Source organism: Mobula hypostoma, chromosome 7, assembly GCF_963921235.1.
Source record: "Mobula hypostoma chromosome 7, sMobHyp1.1, whole genome shotgun sequence".
Taxonomy (NCBI): Eukaryota; Metazoa; Chordata; class Chondrichthyes; order Myliobatiformes; family Myliobatidae; genus Mobula; species Mobula hypostoma.
This window is the reverse complement of record NC_086103.1, coordinates 9,342,439-9,369,220: the sequence shown is the minus strand read 5'-3', so window position 1 is coordinate 9,369,220 and position 26,782 is coordinate 9,342,439. Positions and strand designations below refer to the sequence as shown.

The 26,782-nt window shown below is 41.2% G+C and overlaps 1 protein-coding gene across 2 annotated transcripts in view; it reads left to right on the top strand.

The window, feature by feature from the left end:
• The window catches only part of LOC134349120 (protocadherin-10-like), a 167,378-nt gene that overhangs the window by 100,007 nt on the left and 40,589 nt on the right, over nt 1-26,782 (top strand). The window contains exon 1 of one of the 2 annotated variants that reach the window (XM_063053009.1): nt 23,133-25,774. The exons of the other annotated variant lie outside the window; for it this stretch is intronic. Within the exon in view, the coding sequence (XP_062909079.1) occupies nt 23,315-25,774 (2,460 nt within the window). The 5' untranslated portion in view covers nt 23,133-23,314. Of the gene's footprint in view, nt 1-23,132; nt 25,775-26,782 lie in introns of those variants that run through there. 2 annotated transcript variants of the gene reach the window in all.

The following is a 26,782-nucleotide window of genomic DNA, read 5'->3' as shown; positions in this document are numbered from 1 at the left end:
CCAGTCAACGTTGGCCAGTTCCTCTGTCATGCCACTGTAATTTCCTTTACTCCACTGAAATACCGACACATCAGATTTCGGCTTCTCTTTTTCAAATTTCACAGTGAACTCAATTATATTATGATCACTGTCTCCTAAGGGTTCCTTCACCTCAATCTCTCTAATCACCTCCGGTTCATTACACAATACCCAATCCAGTACGGCCGATCCCCTAGTGGGCTCAACAACAAACTGTTCTAAAAAGCCATCTCGCAGACATTCTACAAATTTTCTCTCTTGAGATCCAGTGTTGACCTGATTTTCCCAATCTACTCGCATGTTAAAATCCCTCACAATTATCATAACACCACCCTTCTGACAAGCCTTTTCTATTTCCAGTTGTAATTTGTAGTCCACATCCCTGCAGCTGTTTGGAGGACTAGAAATAACTACCATCAGGGTCCTTTTACCCCTGCTATTCCTTAGCTCAACCCATAAAGTTTCTGCACCTTCCGATCCTATATCACCTCTTTCTAATGATTTAATATCATTTCTTACCAATAAAGCCACGCCTCCCCCTCTGCCTACCATCCTATCCTTCCGATACACCATGTATCCTTGAACGTTCAGCTCCCAGAGACATGCATCCTTTAGCCAGGTCTCAGTGATGGCCACAATATTATACCTGCCAATTTGTAGCTGTATAACAAGATCATCCACCTTATTCCTTATGCTGCGTGCATTTAAGTACAACACCTTAAGACCAATATTTGATACTTTTTGCTTTGATTTCACTGTAACTCATCCCAATGACTACAAATTTGCCCCATCACCTGCCTGTCTTTCCTGACATATTTACTGCTCACTATCTTAGATATATTTCTGTTCTCCCCTTCCTCCACTCTATCATTCCGGTTCCCTTCCCCCTGCCAAATTAGTTTAAACCCTCCCTAACAGCTCTATTAAACTTCCCCGCCAGGATATTGGTCCCCTTCGGGTTCAGGTGTAACCTGTCCTTTTTGAATAGGTCATACTTCCCCCAGAAGAAATCCCAATTATCCAAGAATCTGAAGCCCTGCTCCCTACACCAGTCTCTCAGTCACGCATTCATCTGCCTGATCCGACTACCCTCACTAGCACGTGGCACAGGTAGCAATTCCGAGATTACTACCCTGGAGGTCCTGCTTCTCAGCTTCCTTCCTAACTCCTGGAAATCTCTCTTCAGGACCTCCTCCTTTGTCCTATCTCTGTCATTGGTACCAACATGGCTGCTCACTCTCCCCCTTCAGAATATTCTGGACCCGATCCGAGACATCCCGTACCCTGGCACCTGGGAGGCAACACACCATGCAGGTATCTCTGTCAGGCTCACAGAATCTCCTGTCTGTTCCACTGACTATGGAATTCCCTACGACTACCGCATTTCTCTTCTCTCTTCTTCTCTCCTGTACAACAGTGCCAGGCTCAGTGCCAGAGACCCGGTCACCGTGGGCGTCCCCTGTCAGGTCATCCCCCACAACAGTATCCAGAACAAGATATTTGTTGCTGAGGGGGACAGCCACAGGTGTACTCTCCACTATCCGGGCATCTCCTTTCCCTCTCTTGACAGTGACCCAGTTTTCTGACCCCTGTAGCCTAGGGATGACTACATCCCTGTAGGTCCTGTCTATCACCTCTTCACTTTCCCTGATAAGTAGTAGGTCATCAATCTGCAGCTGCAGATCCCTAACACGGTCTCTGAGGAGCCGTAACTCGGTGCACCTGGCGCAGATGTGGCCATCAGGGAGGCTGGAGGTCTCCTAGGATTCCCACATCTGACACCATGAACAAAGCAGTAATCCTGCAGGCATGCTACCTAATTCTACAGGAATGAAACAGGAAAAATAAGTCTACTCACCCACTTACCTCGCCAAACAGACGACCTTTTTAAACCGTTAGCTCGCACCGTTAGCTGTGAGAGCCCTGCTGTTCCTGCCTGTCCGGGCCGATTCACGAAAGGGGTTGGGGGGGGGGGTAGAAAAAAAGAGTTGGTGCCTCGCTAGGGCCTAATGTCCAAATAACCTACTAACCGATGCGTTTGTGGACTAATGGAGGAAACCAAAGCATCCGACAGAACCCCATGCATTCACGGTGAGGTCGTACAAACTCCTTACAGAGAACGCCGGAATTGAATTCCAACGCCTTTAGCTGTAATAGTCTCGCACTTACTGCTACGTCATATTGGTACAAAATTGGTGCTATTGTTGACAGCTGGAAGATTGTTAAACGGTAAATGAAGGCATTCATCAATTGAGGAGATGGGCAGAGCAGTAAGCATGAAAGTTAATAATGAAAAGTAAGAGGTGTCGCAATTTGTGAGCAGTACTATGGGTACGGCATGCCCCATGAACGAAGCGATCACAGAGTTTATTCCAGACTTAGGGATCTTTCTGAAAAAAGCTAATGATCCGCAAATATAAAGTGCAGAACGCAGAGAGAATTCTTGTTTTAAATATCCCGGGCACAGAATATAAAACTTTGGAGATTTAAGTGCAATTTTATCAAAAATTCCTCAGGTTACGTTTGGAGTACTTTGTCAAGTTATGTCAGCACGCGGGAGGAAGTATGCCATTGGACTGGAGGGATTTCTGAGCAGATTATCCGGGATATTGACCATGAATCAAAGTTTCTATTATATTGAGAGACCGAGTTAGCCTTTATTCTCTTTTTTCCTGGAAGGGGAAAGCTTGAAAGTCGACCTTATAGACCTGTAAACATAGTTATATATGACAGGAACACAAAGTTTGTATCCGATGGATTTTTTTATGCTGCAAATTCGATCACTCTACGGAATATCTCGTATTTGCATGTTGTCTTGCTTTGCACCTTTACTAAATGAGCACCTCGTTTTTATGTGCCCTCGGCACCATTCCTGTTCTTTCTTTCTTCGCTATATGCTTTAGGTTGCACAAGGTTCAGCACTTTCTCACCCTATTGCGTCCAGCGAGGATATGCAAGCTTTAAGAGCATTTTATGTTGTTATTGCTTCAGTCTGTTTGTGTCGCTGTCTACCAATAAGGCGCTGAAATGTGGCAAGCGATCCAACACCAGGCCCATTAAACAAAAGACAGTTCGGCACTGGAGAACAAACTGAATTCATTGCTGCATCTACCATGTACGTCTTAGAGTAGATTTCTGATTTTTGGGGAACTTTCCGTTTAGTATCGAGAACTGGCTATCACAAAAGAAGTACAATTGGACGTTGAGCAGTTTGTTTCCAAAACAAGGTAATGAGCAAACGTGCCTTTTATAAATTGCTATTCAATTAAAATAATACCGTCTTGTCGGATCGTATTTTGAATATTCCAACTCAGAAATAATGGATTTAATGAGCGCCCGACTGTGGAAAATGCGAGCATTTTGTGGAGTATTTCTATACATGTCGGTATCAGTTAGCGGGCATCTTCGCTACTCCATTTCAGAGGAACTAGAGCGTGGCGCCTTTGTTGGAAACATTGCGCGAGATTTGAGGCTGGATGTTGCAGAGCTTTCTGCTCGCAATTTTCGGATTGTCTCTCAGCATAAAGCAAAATACGTGGATGTGAATATGGAAACAGGAATATTGGTCGTAAATAAGATAATAGACAGGGAGGAGCTTTGCGAGCAAACCCTCGAATGTTTAATGAAATTAGAGGCGGTAGTGGAAAATCCGCTGAAACTCTATGGGATTAACGTTGAAATTTATGATATAAATGACAATTCGCCTGTCTTTGATACCCCGGAATACGCCTTGAATATTTCAGAAATGACGTCTCCAGGAACCCGCTTCAGGCTGCAGAATGCGCATGATCTAGATGCCGGCACCAACAGTGTGCGCGCCTATCAGCTCAGCCACAGTGAGCATTTCATTTTGGACGGGGAAATAGCTAATGCGCAAATAAGTACGCCAGAACTAGTGCTTGAGCGACCACTGGACCGAGAGCAACAATCCATTCACCGGCTAACGCTGATGGCGATTGATGGAGGGACTCCTCAAAGAACCGGAACTACAAACATTATTATCTCTGTACTTGATGTGAATGACAACATGCCAGTTTTCGAACAAAATGTTTATCAGATCAGCATTGCAGAAGATGCACCGATTGGTGTTTTGACCCTAAAAGTTAAGGCTGTTGATTTGGACGAAGGTCTGAATGGCGATGTGAAATATTATTTCAGCGACAATACTCCCGAGAGTGTAAAACAGCTATTCACGGTGGATTCTGAAAGTGGAGAACTACGAGTAATTGGTAGCCTGGATTTTGAAGAAACGCGAGATTATATTATTTCTATTAAAGCTACAGACGGCGGACCTTTTGCCGTGCCCGGGTACTGTAAAGTTATTATCAAAGTTACCGATGTAAACGACAACGCTCCTGAAATAACAATAACCTCCACGTTCAGTCCAATCCGAGAACACGCACCGCTATCGACTGCAGCAATTCTTTTAAAAGTGACAGACGCAGACACTGGTCAGAATGGAAAGGTTTCGTGTCACGTTACAGATAATATTCCCTTTAAGCTGGATAGATCTTTTAGTAGCTATTTCACAGTGTCCACCACCAGTGACATAGATAGGGAGAAAAATAGTGACTTCAACATTACTATTACATGCACAGATGCAGGAGTCCCTCGACTCCACACCAGTAAAACCATTCAAGTTGAGATCTCCGATATAAATGACAACGCACCACGCTTTACGCAACCCGAGTTTACCATGTATGTGGAGGAAAACAATATTAAGGGTGCTTCTATTGGTTCTATATCAGCATCTGACCCTGATTATAATCATAACGCACAAATGAGTTTTTATATTTTGGACGAGCTTATCAATGGATTTCCTATTTTAAACATCGTCTCAATCAATTCATCTACTGGTGAAATATATGTGGAACAGTCACTTGATTATGAACAAGTCAAAAAGTTTCAGGTCCACGTTCAAGTAAAAGATGCTGGGTCACCGCCGCTCAGTAGTAACGCAACAGTGAATATAGTCATTACGGATCAGAATGACAATGCCCCTGTAATCCTTTCTCCTTTACCAAATAAAGATTCCGCAGTGGAAGAGGCCATACCAAAATCTGCAGATTCGGGTTACTTGCTCGCAAAGGTGATAGCCACAGACGCAGATTCTGGACAAAACGCACAAATTGTCTATCAGCTTCTCCAGCCCACTGACAACAGTTTGTTTACCATAGCCCCTGAAACAGGAGAAATTTGGACAATTCGCCGGTTGCTGCTTAGAGATTCGTTCAGGCAAATCGTTACAGTTTTAGTCAGGGACAAAGGAATACCATCACTTTCATCTACAGTTATCATCAAAGTAACAGTGCAGGACACCACGACAGAAAATATATCTAAAATAAGCAAAGCGACGTCTTACGGGGCATGGGAATCAGGTGTAAAGTTATATTTAATTATTTCATTTGGGGCAACGTCACTCATCTTACTTTTGGCTATTGCAATCCTCTGCGTTAAGGCGCAGAGAAGTGGAATAGAAATTAACAGCTGTTGCTGGAATCCATCACGCTATTCCAAGAGGAATTCTCCAATTGGAAGTCAAAAAGCAAGTATGAATCTTCAAGTACCACCCAATTATAAAGTGGGCTATGAAAGCAACGACCCACTGCAATCGGTTTTCCATGATGTGCATCCAGGCGCAACTAATAATGATTTCATATTTCTAAACCTGGACGGTAAAGCCACCCCAATAATTAATATGAAGACTAGGTTTTGTGTCAATGGGAAGTCCTCTAAAAGTTCCAGCCGTGGGACCACCGAATTTCACGAGGTGAGTACTCTATAGTTAAACTATTTAGAAGTGTTTATTTTGAGAAAAGACAATAATGTTGCAAATCAGTAATTGCACTAGGAATGTGTCAGCATATCAATGTAATATTGATATAAGCAATCTATATCAATTTTAATTCCAGTAAGTAAAACGTTCCCGAAAGACTTCTCTACCTCTCAATATCATGGCTGATCTGATCGTTGGCATCATTTCATCCGTGCACCATACCCATTCAATGTTTAATTCTTTTGCAGACCAAATCTCTACTTATTTAAAGCGTCTATACAATCCTTTAGCGTATCCAACTATTTGTGGTAAAGAAGACAAAAATTTCCAATGAAATGTACCATCATTGTCAAAGAGGCCACCTTAGTCTGGCACTGTGATCAAAAGTCTTACAGCTGGAAAACACCCTCAAAAATAAAAGATTTCGCACCATATTGTATTTCATTGAAATAACCTCATCCTTCAAACCTTTGGCGAACATAACCCCAATGCTCCTCATAAGGCAATCAAATCTTCAATGTAGTGAACTTTTATAGCTCTGTATGAAAGTATGTTTTTCATCAGTAAGGAAACCAATCCTGATTCACTTAATAAGACCGAGGTGTTGACATAATGAGATTCCGTATTATTTGTAATAAAGGACAATGATCTCATTCCATATCTACATGCAATTTTTTTTACTTATTCAGATAATCTCAACAAAGAATGCTTCACAACTAAGTACAATACCTTGCTGATCTGAATGTTACAGCTAAAGCCCTTAACTGTCTGATCGAAACTCTCGTCTTCAGTTTAATTAAGAACTTGTTCTGCTTTGCAGTGTTCAAGATTATAAATAATTCTGCCAATTCTAAAGGCCGAAAGTTTGACGTCATGATATATTAATAAAAGTGCCAATGTCTAAAATGCAAATTACAAGGTTACTCGTCTATCTAAGCATTGACAATTTTCTAATTAAAGCAGATGTAATACTTCCATGATCTTCGATCGTTTATGCAAAACAAAAACAGGGAAAGACTCATCAAATCGGATTATATTTGGTGGAAGAAAATTTCATGACGTTTGAGGTCGATCACTTCTTATCAGATATTGCACAAGCTGTAGAACAAACGGAGGATGGGCAGTATAGGACAGTATATAGATCAGAAAGTATTAAATGATAAGTCAAGGCAATGCTGGCCATAAAACTCCATAATTTGAAGAAATGCGGAAAAGACCTGGAAATGAGTCCAGAAGGATGCGAAGAGAGTGTTGAAGGGGAACTGAATGTGCTGAATGTGAAGTCTTTGTAGGAATTCCACATATTCACTGGGTCTCCCATACTGTAAGAAAGGCTAGATGGGATAGACACAAGAAAATCGGCAGATGCTGGAAATCCAAAGCAGCTCACACAAAGTGCTGGAGCAACGCGTATCTATGGAAAAGAGTGAACAGTCGACGTTTCGGTCCGAGATCCTTCATCAGGAATTTGTCAATTTTGTTCAGAATTTTTCCTTAAATCAGCGCAGAGAGGTCCCAATGAGAGACAGTGCAATACTAGGTCTCCTATTAAGGAATGAGAGAGGGTGGATGACAGACGTTTGTGTCGGGGAACACATTGCATTTAGTGATAACAATACCATTAGTTTCCGTATAGTTATAGAGAAGGGTAGGTCTGGTCCTCTGGTTGAGATCCACATTTGGAGAAGGGCACTTTTAATGGCATCAGAAAGGATCTGACAACGTGTGGATTGGGACTGGCTGGCTTCTGGCAAATGTATGTTTGGTATGTGATAAGCCTTCAAAAGTGAAATATTGAGAGTACAGAGTTTGCATGTTCTTGCAGCAATAAACGGTGAGGCTAACAAGCTTAGGGAACGTTGATTTTCGAGGGATATTGTGGCCCCGTTAAGAGGAATATAGAGGTACAAAGCAGGTATAGACGACAATGAGCAAATGACGCAACTGAGGAGTATAAAAATGCAAGAGAACAGTTAAGAAGAAAATTAGAAGAGGTAAAAGAAGGCACGGTTTTGCACTGGCAGACGAGATGAAAGAGAATCCCAAGGGCTTCTAAAGCTTCTAAAGGGCTTCTTTAAGAGCAAAAAGATAGCAAGGGACAAAATTAGTCCTTTGGAAGATCAGAAAGGTAATCTATGCATGGAGCGGAAAGAGATAGGGAATTTTATAAAATGACTTATTGCACCTGTAGTTAATTAGGATATCGACACACAATCAATAGAAATGAGGCAACGCAGCTGTAAGGTCATAAAACGTATATAGATTGCAGTGGAGGGGATTTTTGCTGTCTTGTGCCAAGTTAGTGAGGATTATTTCCTCAGGTTCTGACAAGTCATTCCCTCAGATCTTGTGAGAGGCTGATGCAGAAATTGCAGGGCCCTGGCAGAGATATTTAAAACATCCGTAGCGACCGGTGAGATGCTGGAGGATTGGAGGATAGCTAATGTTGTTTCTTTGTTTAAGGAAGTCTCTTTGAATAAGGCAGGGAATTATAGGCCAGTGAACCTGGCATTGGTTGTTGGTAAATCATTGGAAGGGATTCTAAGGGACCGGATATGGAAGTATTTTGATAGACAATGACCGATTAGGAATCGTCAACAATGCTTTGTGCCTGGTAGGTCGTGTCTAACCTTTCTGACCGGGTTGTCGACGCTGAATTGCCAAGAAAGCTGATGAAGAAGGGCGACCGATGTGACCTTCATGGATGATAGCAAGGTCTTTGACCAATTCCCGCATGAGAGGTTGGTCAGTCTCTTGGTATTCAGGATGAGGTAGTACATTCGATTCGACATTGGCTTCGAGGGAGAAGACTAACAGTAGTATTAGATGGTTGTTTTTTTCTGACTAGAGGCCTGTAATTGGTGGTGTACTGCAGGGATCGCTGCTGGGTGCATTGTTCTTTATCATCTATATCAATAATGTGGTGACTTGAATCAGAAAATTTGAGAATGACTCTTAGATTGAAAAGACAGTGGACAACAAGGAAGGCTATCCAAGTTTGCAGTATGGACTGCACCAGTTGGAAAATGGGATGTAAATACAGTAGCAGCAGCAACTTAATGCAGACAGCTGGGAAGACGAAACAGGGTACAAGGTGAACAGTGAACGGTTGGCTGTGGTAGAGCAGAGGGATCTGGGAGTACAGATCCATAATTCCAAAGCTGCGTTCCAGGGAGACAGGTTCATAAAAGGAATAGTTGGTACATAGACATTCATATATCAAAGTATTGAGTACAGGAGTTGCATTGTTATGTTGAAGTTGAATAAGACATTGGTGAAGCCAAATGTGGAGTATTGTATTGTAAGCAGATCTGGTCACCGATCTACAAGAAAGATATCAATAAGTCTGAAATAGTAAAGAACAGCGTTAGAAAGACGTTTGCAGTACTTGAGGACTTGAATTATAGGGAAGGGCTGTTTGAATGACGACTTTACTCCCTGGATCGAGATAGAATTATGCGTGATGTGATAGAAGTTTAAATCTTTATGAGGCGTATAGATATGGTAAATGCAAGCAGGCGTTTTCCACGGATATTTTTTGTGAGACTACAAATAGAGTCCACAGTTTAAGGGAGAATGGTGAAATATTTAAGGGTACCTGAGGGAGGAACATCTTCACTCAGAGCGTACTGTGAGTGTGGAACGAAATGATAGTGGAAGTGATGGATGTAGGCTCGGTTGCAATATTTAAGAAAAGTATGGATTATTACATGGATGGCAGGGGCATGGAGGGGCACTGAGTTGTTGGGCCGAAATGTCTGTTTCTGTGCTGTAGTGTTCTATTACTCTATAAGACAAGTTGCATTTAGGGTTAGGGTTAGGGTTACTTGGGATTAGGTCTGAATACATTAAACATGCACAACGTTGCAATGTGCCTCGTCAGAAGACGAGTTGCTCTGCCTTGAATTTCGCACTCTATTAGCTGAGCTAATATGTATACTCGTGAGTTTCGAAAACAATATTTTAATTGAATTCAATTTCTCATAATTAGACTCAATGCACATGTACAAGTATTGTTTTAAAATAATCACACTTTAAATTATGTTACTATGAAGTTTACAGTGATGGGAGAACTAGTATTTTTGAAGTCCCAATTTGGAATATATTCCCGCTTAATCGGAATATTCAGACATATAGCTCATATACGGTATTTCCAAAACTTTAATGATCGTGCATATACAGGCCTGCTTCCATACAATTTCCACAAATAAGTTTAATGTATTTTCTCATTGCTCGGCTATTTTTGGCAACCATATGCTTTAGCAGGATTATATGCAATATTTTCAGAAATGTTTATAAACCCTGTCTATGTTTTGTAATTTCTTACCTTCAGGAATTAATTCATCACGGATAAGTTACAGGGGACTAGAAGGTAGTTGATGTTGTTCCATTGTTCAAGAAGGGTCGCAAGGACAGGCTAGGGAACTACAGGCTGCGAGCCCGATTTCGTGTAGGGAAGGTACTCCAGAGAGTTCGAACGGCAAGATCGACGATCAGTTGGATAATCAAGGCCTGATCAGGCATACTCAACATGATTTAGTGCATGGAAGATCATGTTTGACGAATCTTTTGGAGTTTCTCGAAGAGCTAACCAAAATGAGAGATGAGAGTAGTGTAGAAGATTTTGTGCATCTGAATTTTCAACAGGTCAATAGGTAATTTAATATCAGAAAAATGTATGCAATATAGATCCTGAAATTCTTCTTCTTGGCAAACATCCACGAAAACAGAGTATACCCCGAAGATTGAATGACAGTTAAATCTTAGAACCTCAAACATCACCCAAGCACCCTCTCCCACGCAAAAGCAGCAGCAAAGCAAAGACCGTCCCCGCCCCCCGCCCCCCGCCCCCCGCAACTCCACCAGCAAAAAGCATCGGCTCCCCCCACCGAGCATTCAAGCGTGCAGCAAAGCATCAATAAAGACACAGACTTGCAGTACCCCAAGACTATTCGTTCACCCGGTACTTTGACATACCGCAGGCTCTCTCTCTCCCTAATAAGCGCAAAAGAGGTGTCCCCGTTTACAGCGTTTCATAACAAAACAACTCGCTGCTTTATGATGTTCAAAGTCTGTTGCGTCGCTTGTTCTGAGGTCTGTGCCCAGTAAGGCATCTGACAAAGTACGTTATGGCAGGTTGAACTGGAAGATTAAATCGCAAGGGATATAATGGGAGCTTATGAGATCGATTCAGAATTTGGTTGATGAGAGGAAGCAGAGTGTTATGGTTGAAAGTCGACTCTCTACTACTGACCTGTAGCCCGTGGGGTACCCAGGACTCTAATTTGCATTACTATGCAAATGATTTGATTTGAATTGAATTGAATTAACTTTGTTACTTACATTCTTCATCTACACGAGGAGTAAACCTTTACCTTACGTCTCCGTTCAAATGTGCAATGTTCAATTACCATTATCATCATTAGGTGCCGTGCCCAGCTTGAGCTTTGACTGTCATGGCCCACACATTCCTCTTTCGGGTCAAGTGGATCAATTCATTGGTATTCATTTCCAGTTCATTGGCTGCTGTCTCCATCATCATTTGTCTTTGTCTTCCTCTTGCTTTCTTCCCTTCAATCTTTCCCATAACTACCGTGCATTCTAACTCCTCTTTTCTAATCACATGTCCAATGAAGTTACGTTGCCTTTTCATGATCTCATACATTATTTGCCGGATCTGCCGTTCGCCTTCGCTCTTATCCTGAGCAGAAGCCTTGCAGGTGTTACCGTTCCAGGTCAGAGCGGCCCTGGGAGCAATGAATAACTAAGGGGTAAATCCACTTTCCCCAAAGCTCTGAAAGTCCCCAAGCAGAGCCTCATTACTGGTTGCAGTTTAGAGTCATACCCAGGACCAAATCAATTATAGTAATTTATATTAAATATTATGTACAACATAATGACAACTTGTAAATGACTTTAAAGTGAGTGTACATGGCATTATCTGCTTGTTAAGTGGTGATACTAGATATTCAGGTCTTCTTGATGCTGAAGCAAAGTACATTTAACTGCAGATAGATCTTGATCACAGACAGCATGAGGAATGGCAAATGGATCTCAGCATACATAGGTGTACGCTGATGCACTTTCGGACATTCAGACCAGGGTAGCACATAGGCAGTGTTACCTGTGACACTAGTGAGTGTCGTGGAAAATAAGGACCTAGTGCACAATTCACTGAAAGCGGCCATGCAATTAGAATGGGTGACAAGAAGGCATTTAGTATGCTGGCTTTTACCATTCAGCGCATCGAGTTTAGAAGTATGGACATTACGTTGCATTTACTTGTATCGTTGGCGAGACAGGACTTAGAATAGTGTGTGCAGCATTATTCAATGTGTTATAGAAAGTACAATGTCAAGTCGAAGAATGTACAGAGCAGATTCACTAAGATGCTGCCTGGACAAGAGAGCCGAGTTATAGGGAAAGACAGGGTACCATGGAACTCTTTTCCTTGGAGCATAGGAAAATGTGAGATGATCACATCGAAGCTTATGAAATGATACCAGGGATAGTTAATGTGGATGGTATTAGGCTCGCCTCCAGGGTTGTGCAATGCACATCGAGACGTCACAGATACAACATAAAAAGTGAGATATTTAAAGGAGCACTGAGAGGAAATTTTAATTTTTTGTTACCAAGAGGGTAGTGGCTATCGGAAATCATCAGTCAGAGAAAATGATCAAGGTGGAAACAGTTGCAACATTTAAAAGATGCATTTGGATAGACCATAAACCCATAAATCACCGGAGCAGCATTAGGCTATTCAGGCTATAGAGAATGCTCCGTCAATCAAACATGGCTGATTTATTATCCCTTCTAACCCCACTTCTGCCTTACCCCCAACCTTGCACACCCTACTAATCAAGAATCTTTGAACATAACTAATGACTTAGCCACCACAGCTATCTGTGGCAAAGAATTCCACAGATTCACTTCCTACGGTTAAAGAAATTTATTCTAATCTCTGTTCTAGTGGAACGTCTTTTAATACTGAGGCTATGCCATCTGGCCCCTGACTACCACACGAATCGAAACTTCTTCTCCATGTCCACTCTCTCAATATTCCAAAGATTTCAATGAAATCTCCCCTCGTCCCCATGCACACATTCTTCTAACCTTCAGCGAGTAAAGGCCCAGCGCCACCAAACACTGCGCACAAATTAACCCTTTGATTCCTGGGATCATCCTCATGAATATTCTCTGGAAACTTCATAATAGCAGTACATTTTTTCTTCGATAAGGGGCCCAACAGCTGCCTACAATACTCCAAGTGAGGTCTGGACAATGCCCTATAAAGCCTTAGCATTGCACCCTTCCAGTCCTCTCTAAAGGACTCATAACTGGGGAATAAGAAAGGCCTGGCCAAGTTAATGAGATTACCATATAGATAACCCAACTGTCTGTGGATTAAGAGGAGCAAATTTCTAGAAAGTTCATAGAGCTTGTGGTAGCTGCTAATTTTAACTTTCCATATATTGACTAGAACAATCTTAATCTAAGCGGTCAAGAAGGGAAAGAGTATGTCAAATGTGTTCGGGAAATTTTCCTTAATGGATAGAGGTCCCATCCAGAAAGATTGCAATGCCAGATCTCATGCTAGGGAAAGAGATACGGCAGGCGATAGAAGCTTCTGTAGGGGAAGACTTTGCATCTGCTGATCGAAATGCGATTAGATTTATGATAATTATAGATAAGTATAGGTCTGGGCCTCAATTTGAGATTCTAAATTGCAGAAGGGCTAATTCTGAAGATAACAAAAAAGATCTGACAAGTGTGGATTGGGACACGTTTTTTTTTCTAGCAAATATGTAACTGGGAAGTGGGAGGATTTCAAAAGTGAAATTTTGAGGGTTAAGAATTTGTATGTTCCTATCAGAATAAAGGAAGAGGATAGCAGGTTTAGGAAGCCCTGGTTTTCGAGAGATATTGAGGCACACATCAAAACAAAAAAGGAGGTGCCTAGCAGGAATGGGCAGGAAGTACCAAACGATGTTCTTGAGCATTATAAGAAAGGCAAGAGAACACTGAAGAAGGAAGTAGGAGTAATAAAGAAAGCAAAAGGTTGCTCTAACAGACAAGTTGAAGAACAATCTATAAATATATTAGGAGAGAAAAGCACAAAATTGGTCTTCTGGATAACCATGTGGTCATCTATGCATGGCACCATAGGAGATGGGGGAGATCTTAAATGTTCTTTTTTTTTGTATCTGTATTTACTAGGGAGTGGGACAAAGTCCAAAGAATTGAGGCACAGCATGTGGGATCATGGACCCTAAACCGATTACAGAGAGGAGGTATTTAATGTATTGAGACAAGTTAGAGTGAATAAAACCCCAGGGCTCTGTGAGAGGTTAGTGCAGAAAATGCACGGACGCTAGCAGAGATACATAAACCGAGCTCAGCCACAGGTGAGTTTGCCGAAGATTGGATGACAGCTAAGGTTGTTCCATTGTTTAGGCAGGGTCTAAGAACAAGGCGGGCTGTTAGGTCATCTATATTATAAACTCGCGAACCTCACGACAGTAGTTGGTAACTTGGAACGTATTTTAACTACAGGGTATATATATTTCGATAGTGAGTGATTATGGATCGTCAAAGTCGCTTTGTATGTAATAGGTCGTGTCTCACCAATATTATGGAGGTTCAGAGGAAAAACCAATAAACCTGATGAAAGCAGGAGAGTGGAAGTTCTCTACAAGGCCCTTGGCATGTTTGGCAAGCTTCCGTGTGGCAGGGTGGTCAAGAATGTTTAGTCGCTTGGCATTCAAGCTGAGATAGTCAATAGCATGAGACATTTGCTTCGCAGGAGAAACCACATAATGATAGCGGATGGTTGCTGCTCAGGAGGAGTTATGCAACTAATGGTGTGTCGTAGGTATCAGTGCTGGTTATGTTGTTGCTTGTCAGCTATATCAACGATCTGGATGATAATGCTGTAAACTGGATTTCCAGATAATACCAAAGATTGGGGTCGTATCTGACAGAAAGAAATGCAGTCAAAGATTACAGCGGGATCCGGACCCGATGGAAACATGGGCTGAAAAATATTGTAGAGGAATTTTAATGCAGAAAAAATGTGAGGTGTTGCACTCTGGGAGTGCAAACCAAGGTAGTACTTACATAGTGAGCATCAGGGCACTGAGGGGTGCGGTAGAACAGGGAGACCTGGGAATGCAGATCCAAAATGACTTAAACGTGGAGTCGCAGGTAGATAGCGTCGTTAGGAATTCTCTTGACACATTGGCCTTCATAAATCAATGTTTTGAATACAGGAGTTAGCACGTTACATCGAAATTTTATAAGACGTTGGTGAGTCCGACTTTGGAGTATTGTGCACAGATTTGGTAACCTGCCTACAGGAAAGATGTCAATAAGTTTGAAAGAGTGCAGAGAAAATTGACAAGGATGGGAAAGGATTATACGTTAGTGGTCGAATTGTTTAGGCATTTAATCTCCTGAGCCAAGGAGAATAGGGGGAGGGGTAGATTTCATAGTGGCATACAACATTATGAGGGTATCGATAGACTAAGTGCAAGCAGGCTTTTTCCATTGTGCTTGGGAAAGACTAGAAACTGAAGATCTGGGAGAAAGGTGAAATATTTAAAGGGAACATGAGGGGGATTTCTTCACTCAGAGTGGTGAGAGTGTGGAACGAGCTGCCAGCGAAAGTACTGAACGCAGGTTCGATTTCAACATTTAAGAGAAATTTGGATAGGCGTATGGATGGGAGGGGCATGGAGAGCTACGCTCTGGGTGTGGACTGATGGGCAGATCAAGGGTTCGGCACAGATTAGATATGCCAAAAGATCTGTTTATCTCACATTGCATTTGCTTCCTGAACACTGGTATGTACCACTAGGGGTCATTTTTTATGGAATATACCTTTAAAGAGAGAGAGAGAGTTGATCAACACAAGCACCTTGTTATTAAGAGAGAGAGAGGCGAAGACTGCTTTGAGATGGTGTTATGGTTTCTCTGCGGCGTCTTTACACTTTTGTAAGTACACTGCCAGCTTCTGTGTTCCTACAGAGAGAGAAGGGTGGAACTACTTGATGGACAGCTGGTGTTCAGCATGGTGAGATAAATGGAAGGTCAGCTGGTAGACAGACAGGGACGCATGGTTTTGGACACTGGATGAGTTTTATTGTGCCCACAGAAAGATGTTTTTTTTTTGAAGGATCGATCAGGAGGATCGATCAGTGGCTCTCGCAGTGTGGAAAAGGTGTGACCGTTGGGAAGTTATTCGTGTTGCAACCCTCGCCTGGGTTGATAACTCACCCACAGAAGACTGTATCCTACTTTGTGGTCACATTCGGTGACTTTAAAGGAAGAGAACAGGGGAGAGGAAGGTTTGAAACAGAAGAAACCTAGTGACAAAGAGGTCACTGTTTGGACTCTCTCCTCTGTAGCCCGTGAATGTGAGTTTGAGTTCCATTCGAATACAAAGGTGTGACTGTCACGTAGTTAATCCACAGAAGTGGGTTCTCTAGTGAGGGGAGTACCTTTGTGAATCCCACTTGTGTTTTACCCTTGTGTGGGCGTGGCATTTCACTGAAGAAAGGCATCCCTGTGGCAAATCACTGTTGGAGTTATTTCGTATGTGGTGGAACTGGATAAGTGGCTATCACGTTGTGTGTTTGGGTTTAGTTACCTTGAAGAGGGTCCCCTTCGTGCTAAGCTACTGTTGGTGATAATCCATATGTGGATTCTGTTTGAGTATCCTGTGGCCACCACTTTGGAATGACCTGCAGCTGAATTCGGGTGTGGTACCACTTGTGTTGAAAGGATATTCGTTGAAGGTCACTGTTGGTGATACTTCGTGTGTGGAATGGAACAACTTCGGAGATAAAACCTACTACTATTGTTATTTTGTATTGCTGTCGTGGAATCTGTGGAATATCGACGTAATTGCCTTCTGTCGATATTTACCCTGGATTACAAATATCTCTCTCCATCACTGCACAACTGAATACCACGAACTGAAATGAACTTCCATACTTTACCATCTCAAGACTCTAAGCCTTGTTTCCCCGAAGCTCAATAGTTTGGGAGTTATATTTGCACACATATGTACACGTAACACTGCTAACCTGTTTGATTTATCCCGTTGTATATGACTGTATTATGTAGTTACTAATAAAAATAGCTTATGTTAACACCAATACCAGACTGTAGCTGTTTTCCATTTTTGTTGGTTCTTTAACCCGTCACGGGGTATGTGACAACACCGACTCAATTTCCAAGTTAATCTTTATGGAATGCTGCGACGAAGCCTCCCGGCCTCCTCGCACCTTCCCAAGTCCATTTGCACCTCTAATTTTGAACTTTCTCCTTCTTTAGCAAATAGTCTACCCATGTATTCCTTTTACCAAAATGCATGACCATACCGTTCCCTGCACTATATTCCATCTGCCACATCTTCTCCTGCTCTTTTCATTTGTCTGAGTCCTTCTGAAGACTTCATGCTTCCTTAACACTACCTGCTCCTACATCTATCTTGTTATCGCCAGCAAACTGGTCACAAAGTAATCAAATCCGTCAGTTAAATCATTCACATATAGCGTGGGGAAAAGGGGAAGGAACATCATCTCCTGCGGATTACAAATCAACAGCAACCAACCAAAAAAGTTCCCCTTTATTTTTAGTCTTTGCCTCTTGCCAGTCACCCATTTTTTTTATCCCTGCAACTAGTTTTCCCGTAATACCATGGGTTCCTACCTTGCTTAGCAGCCTCGTGTGCGGCAATTTGACTAAGTGCTTCTGAAAATCCATGTCAACAACATTTACTGTTTTTTATTTTACCTGTTACTTCCTTAAAGAATTCTAACAGATTTCTCGAGCATATTTTCTCCTGAAGGAAGATCGGTATGTTTTATTATGTGCCACCAAGTAGCTTGAATCCTCATCCATAATAATGGACTCCAACATAAGGGTATGAGCTGATGAGAGGCATTGATCGTGAGCATAGTCAAAGGCTTTTCCCAGGCATGAAATGGCTAGCACGAGAGAGCACAGTTTTAAGGTGCTTGGAAGTAGGTACAGAGAAGACATCGGGGTAAGTTTTTTTTTTACGCAGAGATTGGTGAGTGCGTGGAATGGGATGCCGGCGACGGTTGTAGAGGTGGATATGATAGGGTCTATTAAGAGATTCCTGGAGCTCAGAAAAATAGAGGGCTATAGGTAACCTTAGGTAATTTTTCAGGTAATGATATGTTCGGCACAGCTTTGTGGGCTGAAGGGCCTGTATTGTGCTGTAGGTTTCCTATGTTTCTGTATAACATCTTTCCACTCACTGAAGTCAGGTTAACGGCCTAAAATTTCCTTTCTGCTGTAACCTCTCTTCTTAAAGAGTGGAGTGACATTGCAATTTTCCAACCCTCCAGAAAAAAATCCAGAAACAGGTGAATATTGAAAGATCACCAATAATGTCTCCATAATATTTTCGGCTACCTCGTTCAGAGCCTGGTGTATAGTCCATCTTGTCCAGACGACTTTTTCTATCTTCGAAACTTTCAGCTTTCCAAGCATCTCCTCTTTATTTATAACAACTGCCATCACCTCGGCCCCCTAACACTCTTCAATTTCTGTCATATTGTGGTGTTTTCCACAGTGAGGACTAACGTAAAACACTTACTGAGTTCCTCCGCCATTTATTCGTATTCCATTACTACTTCTCCAGAGTTATGTTCCAGCGGGCCTCTTTTATCCACTCTCCTCTTTTATTTACTCTTAATATATTTGAAATAAATCTTTTGGTATCCTTTTTGATTTTTTAAAACAATCTTCCTAGTCTTCTAGCTTCCCACTAACTTCTGCTATGTTTTATGCCCTCTGTTTTGCCTTTATACTATCTTTAACACCCATTGTTAGCCATGTGTTGTAGATGTTGTTGACTTCAATTGTCAGAAGCACTTATCAAATTTTAACCTCCATTATTATCCTTTTAGAATACTTTGTCTTCCAAAGTGATCGTCATACCTGCTAGTATCTCCTTCCAATCAACATAGTACAACTGTTCGCTCATGCTTTTATAGTTGTTTTTACTCCACTGTAATGATGATACATTGTAATACAAAAGGATTTTCAATATGCAGGTAGATTAGAAACATCTCTTTGGATCTAGATCCCAAGAGAGGTAATTTGTAGGATGGCAACGAGAGCCTTTTTAAAGTAGGTTGTTGTTGAGTCAACCAGGGGAAAGTCAGTTCTGGACTGGGTGCTGTGCAGTGTACCAGATTTTCTTCTGCAATTAAGGTAAAGGAACCCTTAGGAGGCAGTGATCATAGTACGATAAAATTTACCCTGCATTTTAAGAGGTATAAGCTAAGGTCAGATATGTCAGTATTACAGTGTTGGAAAAAGAATTACAGAAGCATGAGTGTGCAACTGGCCAAAGTTGACTGGAAGGGGACAATTGCAGGAATGACAGCAGAACAGCAAGGGCTGGAAGCAAATCAGAAGGCATAGGAGAAATACATCACAACGATAAACAATTATTCTTCAGTAGGATGACGCAAACGTGGCTGACAAGTGAACTCAAAGACAGCATAAAAGCAAGTGACAAAGTATATAATATAGCACAGTTAGTAAGAAGTTGGAGGACTGGGAAACTATTAATAAGCAACAGCAGGAAATAAATCGGCAGAAAGAGAAAAATGAAGTATGAACGTAGCCAATAGCATATAAGAGGATACGAAATGTTTTTTTCCCAGGTTTATAAAGATTTAAAAAAAAATAGACAAGAGTAGAAAACGGGCCGCTGTAAAATGACGGTGCTGAAGTACCAACTGGAGGGGTGGGGGAGCACGAATAAATAGCGGACGAACTTATGAAGCACTTTGCGGTAGTCTTCACTATGGAAGACAGTAACAGTATGCAAGACGATCTAGAGTGTCAGGGAGCAGAAGTGAGCGTAAGTTGCCATTGCGAAATAGAAGGAAGCTGAAAGGTGTGGAGGGAGATAAGTCTCTGGTCGAGATGGACCACAGACTAGTGTTAGACAATAGACAATAGACAACAGGTGCAGGAGTAGGCCATTCGGCCCTTCGAGAGATGTAGCTGAAGAGATTGTGGAGGTAATAGTAATGATTTTCAAAGAATTGCTAGATTCTGTAATGGCTTCGGAGGACTTGAAACTTTCAAATGTCACTCCACTCTTTAAGAAGGCAGGGAAGTAGCATAAAGGGAATTATGGGCTAGATAGCCTGTTTCAGTAGTGGAGATGCGGGAGATCGTTATTAAGGATGAGATTTCAGGTACTTGAAGCCGCGTAATAAAACAGGCCAAACACAGTATGGTTTCCTTAAGGTGAAATCTTGCTTCAATAAAACTATGGAACTCTTTGAGGAAATAACAAACAGGATAGACAAAGGCGAAACAGGAGATACTGTTTGCTTGGATTTTCAAAAGGCCTTTGTGGAGGTGCCACGCATGAGCTTGCAGAATAAAATAGGAATGTATGGTATTGCAGGATAGACACCAGCATGAATAGAAGATTGGCTGACGGGCAGGAAGCAAAGAGTGGGAATAAGGGGTACTTCTCTGGTAGGTTGTCGGTAATTAGCTGTGTTCCACAAAGCAGTGTTGGGAACACATCTTGTCATTTTATATGTCAATGATTTCGATGACAGAATTGATGGATGTTTGGAGGTCTACGGACGATAGGAAGATAGGTGGAGAGGTAGGTCTTATTGTGTAAATAGCTTATTTGTCTTTATAACGCATTAGTAAGACTACACTTGGAGTATTGCGAGCACATTTGGGCCCCTTATCTAAGAAAAGTCGTGTTGGCATTGGAGAGGAGGCATAAAATATTTATGAAAATGTTTCCTGGAATGGAAGGTTTAATGTGTGAGGAGAGTTTCATGGCTCTGGACCTATACTCTCTGGAATTTTGAAGAACCTGGGATTGGGGGTGCTGGAGGGGAGATGTCCCATTTAAACATATTTAACTGTGAAACGCCCAGATGGGGTGCATATATAGAGGATTTTTCCTATTCTGGAGGAGTTCAAGACCAGAGGAAACAGCCTCAGAATAGAGAGAGTTGGAGGAGGAATTTCTTTAACCAGAGAGAATCGAATCTAAGGAGTTCTTGCCACACCCGGCCGTGTAGATAAGTAATTGCCTATACTTACAGCGATGGTTGATAAGGTTCTTGATTAGTAAGGATGTCGAAAGTTACGGGAAGAAGAGGAGTATGGGGTTGGGAGAGATAATAAGCCAGCTGATGGAATGGTGGAGCAGACTGGATGGCCCGAATGACTTAATCCTGCTCCTGTGTCTTATCTGATTTTAGCTTCTTCCTCACATGAATTCTAGGCAATAGAGGAAAAAGTCTTGTTGGGTTATTGGCTGAATGCGGGTAGCTGGGACCAGAAGGAGGATGCTCTGGTTGCCATTGACCTGTTATACCAAAGAGCCGGTTTCAGTCATTATTACTGTCTGATCATGCTTATGGCAGATTAGGAAATGGCTATCCTGCAGAATCAGTCAATGTACTCAATAGGAAAAGAAAATCCAAAATAATCTCAGGAGGTCAGACAGCATCCATGATAAGAGAAAAGTAAATAAAGGTGCAAAATGAAAATCCTTCCAATCTTCGTCCGACAAAGGGTATTTGACAAGAAAGGTCCATTCTGTTTCCTGTAAATTCATATATTCCGTCATGTTGAGAGTTTTCACCATTCAGTTGTTTTTCTTCATTTCCAGGCTCCGCCGTTTTTAAATACTAATCTTTAGAGAAAACACGGACAATCCAACAAGTTCGTAGCTCTAGTGTAATCAATTACCTTGATACATCTCCGAGTCCAGAGAAATTGAGAGCGAAAAATACATTCCCGTTCTCAATGTAGTAAAGTTGCAAAATCAACACACTTGAATAGAATCCAGTCACTTAGTAAAGGAGTCCATATAGGTTCTTGATGAGATTGAGTGATGTCTCACATTTACAATAACAAAGAAATTTGGCGCAGTGTGGCTCAGACGACAATCAAATCGATGCATTCCTCACCCTTAAGAGCAGGTGGTGTGGGGCGAAGTTCTTTCTCAAAGTCCTACTATCACCAACAGCTTCAAGCTATCATTGTACAATCAATATGTTATTGGTATCAGGGGCTGAAGGAATTTGAAGGAGGTTCGTCTCCTGATAGGATATTCCATTTTCTATAAATAGTCTAAACATTGGTAATTGAGTACACTTGCGTACATCACGTAAAGAATACTTGGTCATGCTTTCCTTTTGCAAACCTTTCAAGATCGGAGAAAGAGGACACTGATGAGAGCCTCCAGTAATTTGACTGATGGAAGAGTTTCTGAAAAGTAAACGTATCTGCTTAATTCATCACTGCTAAGGCAAATTATATTTCCAAATTACACACTACATAGATATTGCCGGAGATCACATCTGAATATCAAGTAGCTGATCAATATCATTTTTCGCACTTCAGTCAGGTTCCATTAAGGAAGCAGTGGATTTCCCAGCTTGCAAACAATTCGAAAGATTGTTTGGAAGAATTCCACTATTAGTGACTTCGTTATAAGACGCATCAATTCAATGGTCCTTTAGTTATGGGATTAAATAACTTACATTAAAACCGACAGATTGTCAATAGGTGCAGAATGTAGACGAAGATTCTGAGCATGTCAATTAAAACTGAGATCAGAAGAAATGTTTTCACCCAGGCTTTTATGAACGTTGGGATCTTTTTATTGTAGTCATCAGTGGAAAAGAGATAAAATATATCCATGCAAGAATCAATTCTTACTAATGTATGGATCCACGGTTATAAATACAAGTAGAACACGGTGCTGAATTGGATACGTTGAAAGTTGGAGCAAGTCTATTGAAATAAATGATAGATTCGTTCTCCTGTTTTTAGTGCTTCTGTATCTGTTCAATGTATTGTCCCATTACCTACTTTTCTGATTTGACCAAATCTGGTTATCCTACGAATGTTATGATGACCTCTTTGTCACTTACGTACTGCTGCACATTTGTTCGAAAAGAGAATGGAAATACGAAAACAAAACAAAAGGAAAGAAAAAACTTGCACGCAATGAACACTAATAAACTAAAAAGGTCACAGGACAAATATTCACCACTGAAAAATAATAATAGTATTTCAGAAAATAATGTAGGAGAACTAATTGAAGTTGCACAACAGAAAATGAAGAACGCAATTCTTCTGATGTTCAGTAGAGGCACCATTGCTTTAAGATAGTTTCCTGTTATTATTGGCCCAGTCTCTTTGTGTCGCTGTCTACCAATGAGATTTTAATATGTGGCTAGCGATCCAGCAACCCTCCCCCAACTCCATGTACTGTGCAGTGTGGAAAGAACATACAGCAGCCTTTCCGGCAGTGCCTTCATCCGCATTTGAAAGAAGGACGCAAAGACTCGGAAGATTTTCTGTGGTTATCGTACTAAAAATATACAATACTTGTGCTGCAAACTATTTTATGGAAAAATGCAGTTTTCGCCGTAATATTAAGGTATTTATATTTCGATAGTTTGTTCCGCAATGGCAAGCTTAATGTACAATCAATTAAGACAATGGCAGTTTTTGTATCTGTTGCTCGTATCTGTTTCGGATTTAATCTGTAAGAAAATCCACTACTCAATCCCCGAAGAACTGGATATTGGAGCCTTTGTCGGAGATATTTCCGCAGATCTCGGAATAGATGCAAAATTTCTAACGGAGCGAAAATTACAGATATTGTCCGAGAGCAAAACGCAATATATCGATGTGAACATAAACACAGGATCTCCCTTCATAAAGGAAAAGATAGACCGCGAGCAGCTCTGCGAACAAAGCCTCACGTGCGTATTGATACTGGAGGTTGTGCTGGAAAATCCGCTAACGCTACATGGTGTAGAAATTGAGATTCTCGATGTAAATGACAATGAACCGGTTTTCCCGAGAAGTGAGTTAAATCTTGAAATCTCCGAAATGACTGTTGTAGGAACGTCATTCCCTCTCCCGAGCGCGCAAGTCCGGGACGCGGGAACCAACGGTGTTCGGTCTTACCAACTGAACCCCAACGGGCACTTTGGTTTGAAATTTCAACCAGGTGGCGAAGACAGTGGCAACCTAGAACTGATGTTGGAGAAATCGCTGGACAGAGAGCAGCAAGCCACTTATCAGTTAATACTTACCGCGTTTGATGAAGGGCATCCCCAGAAGACTGGGACCAGTCAAATTAAAATTACTGTTGTTGATATGAATGATAATGCCCCAGTTTGTGAACAGAACGTGCAAGAAATTTCAATTACTGAAAATATCCTCCATAATACATTAATAGCGAAAGTAACTGCGGTGGATTTGGATGAAGGATTAAACGGTAAAATAGAATATTCTTTCAATAATGACACTCCAGAAAAAGTGCGGAAGGTATTTAGCTTGGATTCCTCAACCGGAGACATTACAGTAACTGGTAACGTGGATTTTGAAGAAATCCAAATTTATCAGATTACAGTGCAGGCCAAAGATAGAGGCCCGCATCCATTGTTAGCATATTGTAAGATTGTGATAATGGTTAAAGATGTTAATGATAATAGTCCTGAAATAATGATAAAGACTATGTCGAGCACTGTTCCTGAGAATATTAGCACGGATTCTGCGATAGCTTTTCTCAAAGTTTCAGACCGAGATTCTAGAAATCCGGCAGATATTCTTTGCCAAATCAACGACGCTATTCCATTTAAGCTTAACACCTCCTTAAGTAGTTTCTACACGTTAGTCACGCACGGCGACTTAGACCGTGAAAGTGTGCCAGAGTACAACATTACCATTACATGCACCGATGCAGGCTCCCCTCCACTGTCGTCCAGCAAGACTGTCCATGTTCTTGTCACAGACATAAATGATAATGCTCCACGTTTCACTCAGAATTCCTTCACAATGTATGTCAGAGAAAATAATGCTGTGGGAGTTTCAATTGGTTCCGTGTCGGCCGTCGATCCAGATTCCAATAAAAATAGTCAAATGACATTTTCTATTTTGGATAAGTTGGTGCAAGGTTTGCCTACGTCAAATTTCGTCTCATTGAACGCTGCAAGTGGTGTGATATTTGCTGAAAGATCTTTTGATTTTGAAGAACTGAAACAAATTCAAATCCATGTTCAGGTAAGGGATGAGGGAATTCCTCCTCTCTGTAATAACGTTACTGTTAAAGTGATCATCATCGACCAAAATGACAATGCTCCTCTGATCGCGTCACCTCTGCCAAATAAAGATTCTGTAACTGAAGAGACAATACCGAGGTCTGCAGATTCTGGTTATTTAGTGGCAAAAGTGACAGCCACTGATGCCGATTCTGGCCAAAATGCGCAACTTTTCTATCAACTTCAGCTGCCCACAGATAAGAGCCTTTTTACCGTGGCTCACGAAACAGGAGAAATTTGGACCATCCGTCGTTTTCTGCGTAGAGATCCCTCCAAACAATCAATTGCAGTTGTGGTAAAGGACAATGGAACTCCATCTCTTTCATCTACTGTCACTATCAATGTATTAGTACAAGACGATTATGCAGACAAACCATCCATTCCCGGCAGATTTCAAATCCCTGGGCGGTGGCAATATGATTTGAAGTTTTATTTGATTATCGCATTTGGCTCAGCCTCCTTGGTTTTCTTTGTGGCTATTATAATCCTTGGCATTAAAGTGCAGAAAGATAGGATTGAGAATAACCTTTGTTGGAAAGGGTCAAAATTCTCGAGGGCAGAGTCGTTTCATGCGGTTCAAAAAGCTAGCACGAATCTACAAATACAACACAATTATTTGGAAGTGTATCAAGGGGAGGTTGTCTCGAAACCATTTCGTTATGAAGTCTGTTCAGATCCAACTATGAGTGACTTCATGCTCTTAACGTCGCATAATTCTTCCGCCCCCACGATATGTAATACGAATGGTCCATGTGTACCTGAAACACGTATAAAGTCATCAAACTCTTCGAATAAGGATTCAAGTGGATTTCACCAGGTAAGTTCTGTATTATTAAAATGCGTCTAAACCTTTTTAAAATTTTCACCAAGTACGTTAAGGAGTGCGGTACAGTAATACAATAATTATGGTTCATGATTAGTAACAGAGGACTCTAACTAAAATGCCCCAATGGTTGGCTAAAAAATACCTTCACTTAAAATAAAGCCATAGCTTTACCCTTGAGAATTCAGCTATGTGTTCCAAGGTACAACTGAAAATTCATCTCTTAAATAACAATGACTCTCTTAAATAACTTTTGGTAATATTAGATTATGAGGACATGCAGTCTTCTTTTATTGTCATTTAGTAATGCATGCATTAAGAAATGATACAATGTTCCTCCAGTGTGATATCACAGAAACACAAGACAGACCAAGACTAAAAAACTGACAAAAAAAACACATAATTATAACATATGGTTACGACAGTGCAAGCAAAACTGTAACTTGATGGAGATCAGGCCATGGGCACGGTAAAAAAAAACAGGCCATAGACACGGTAAATATGTCGTAAAAGCTTGAGTAAACCCACACTCTGTACCCAGAATACATAATACTAGACATCAGTTCTGCGACTAATAGTCTTACAATCATGAGAAATGTACACATGGGCTCGCAAATTTGTTAATAGAGCAGGTGGACTCAGAAAAAGGGAATGTTGGAGCAGGACCTCCGCATGGACGTACTAAGCCAAAGGGACTTGATTTTATAATTCGTTCTAAGTCTCATACGTGGCTTTTGGGCAGACTGTTCCATGTGTTGTGGTTTAATTCAGACTGTGACAGAAAAGCTCAAAGTTCAAAGTAAATTTATTATCAAAGTACACATAGGTCACCATATACAACACTGAGAAATATTTCCTCATAGTCATATTGAATAAATCTGTAGAATAATTACAACAAGATCAATAAAACCCGTTGAGCCAGAGTGCAGAAGAGAACAAACTTAAAATACAAAAGAAAAAAAATAATAATACATGAATGCGCAATAAATACTGTATGAAGGA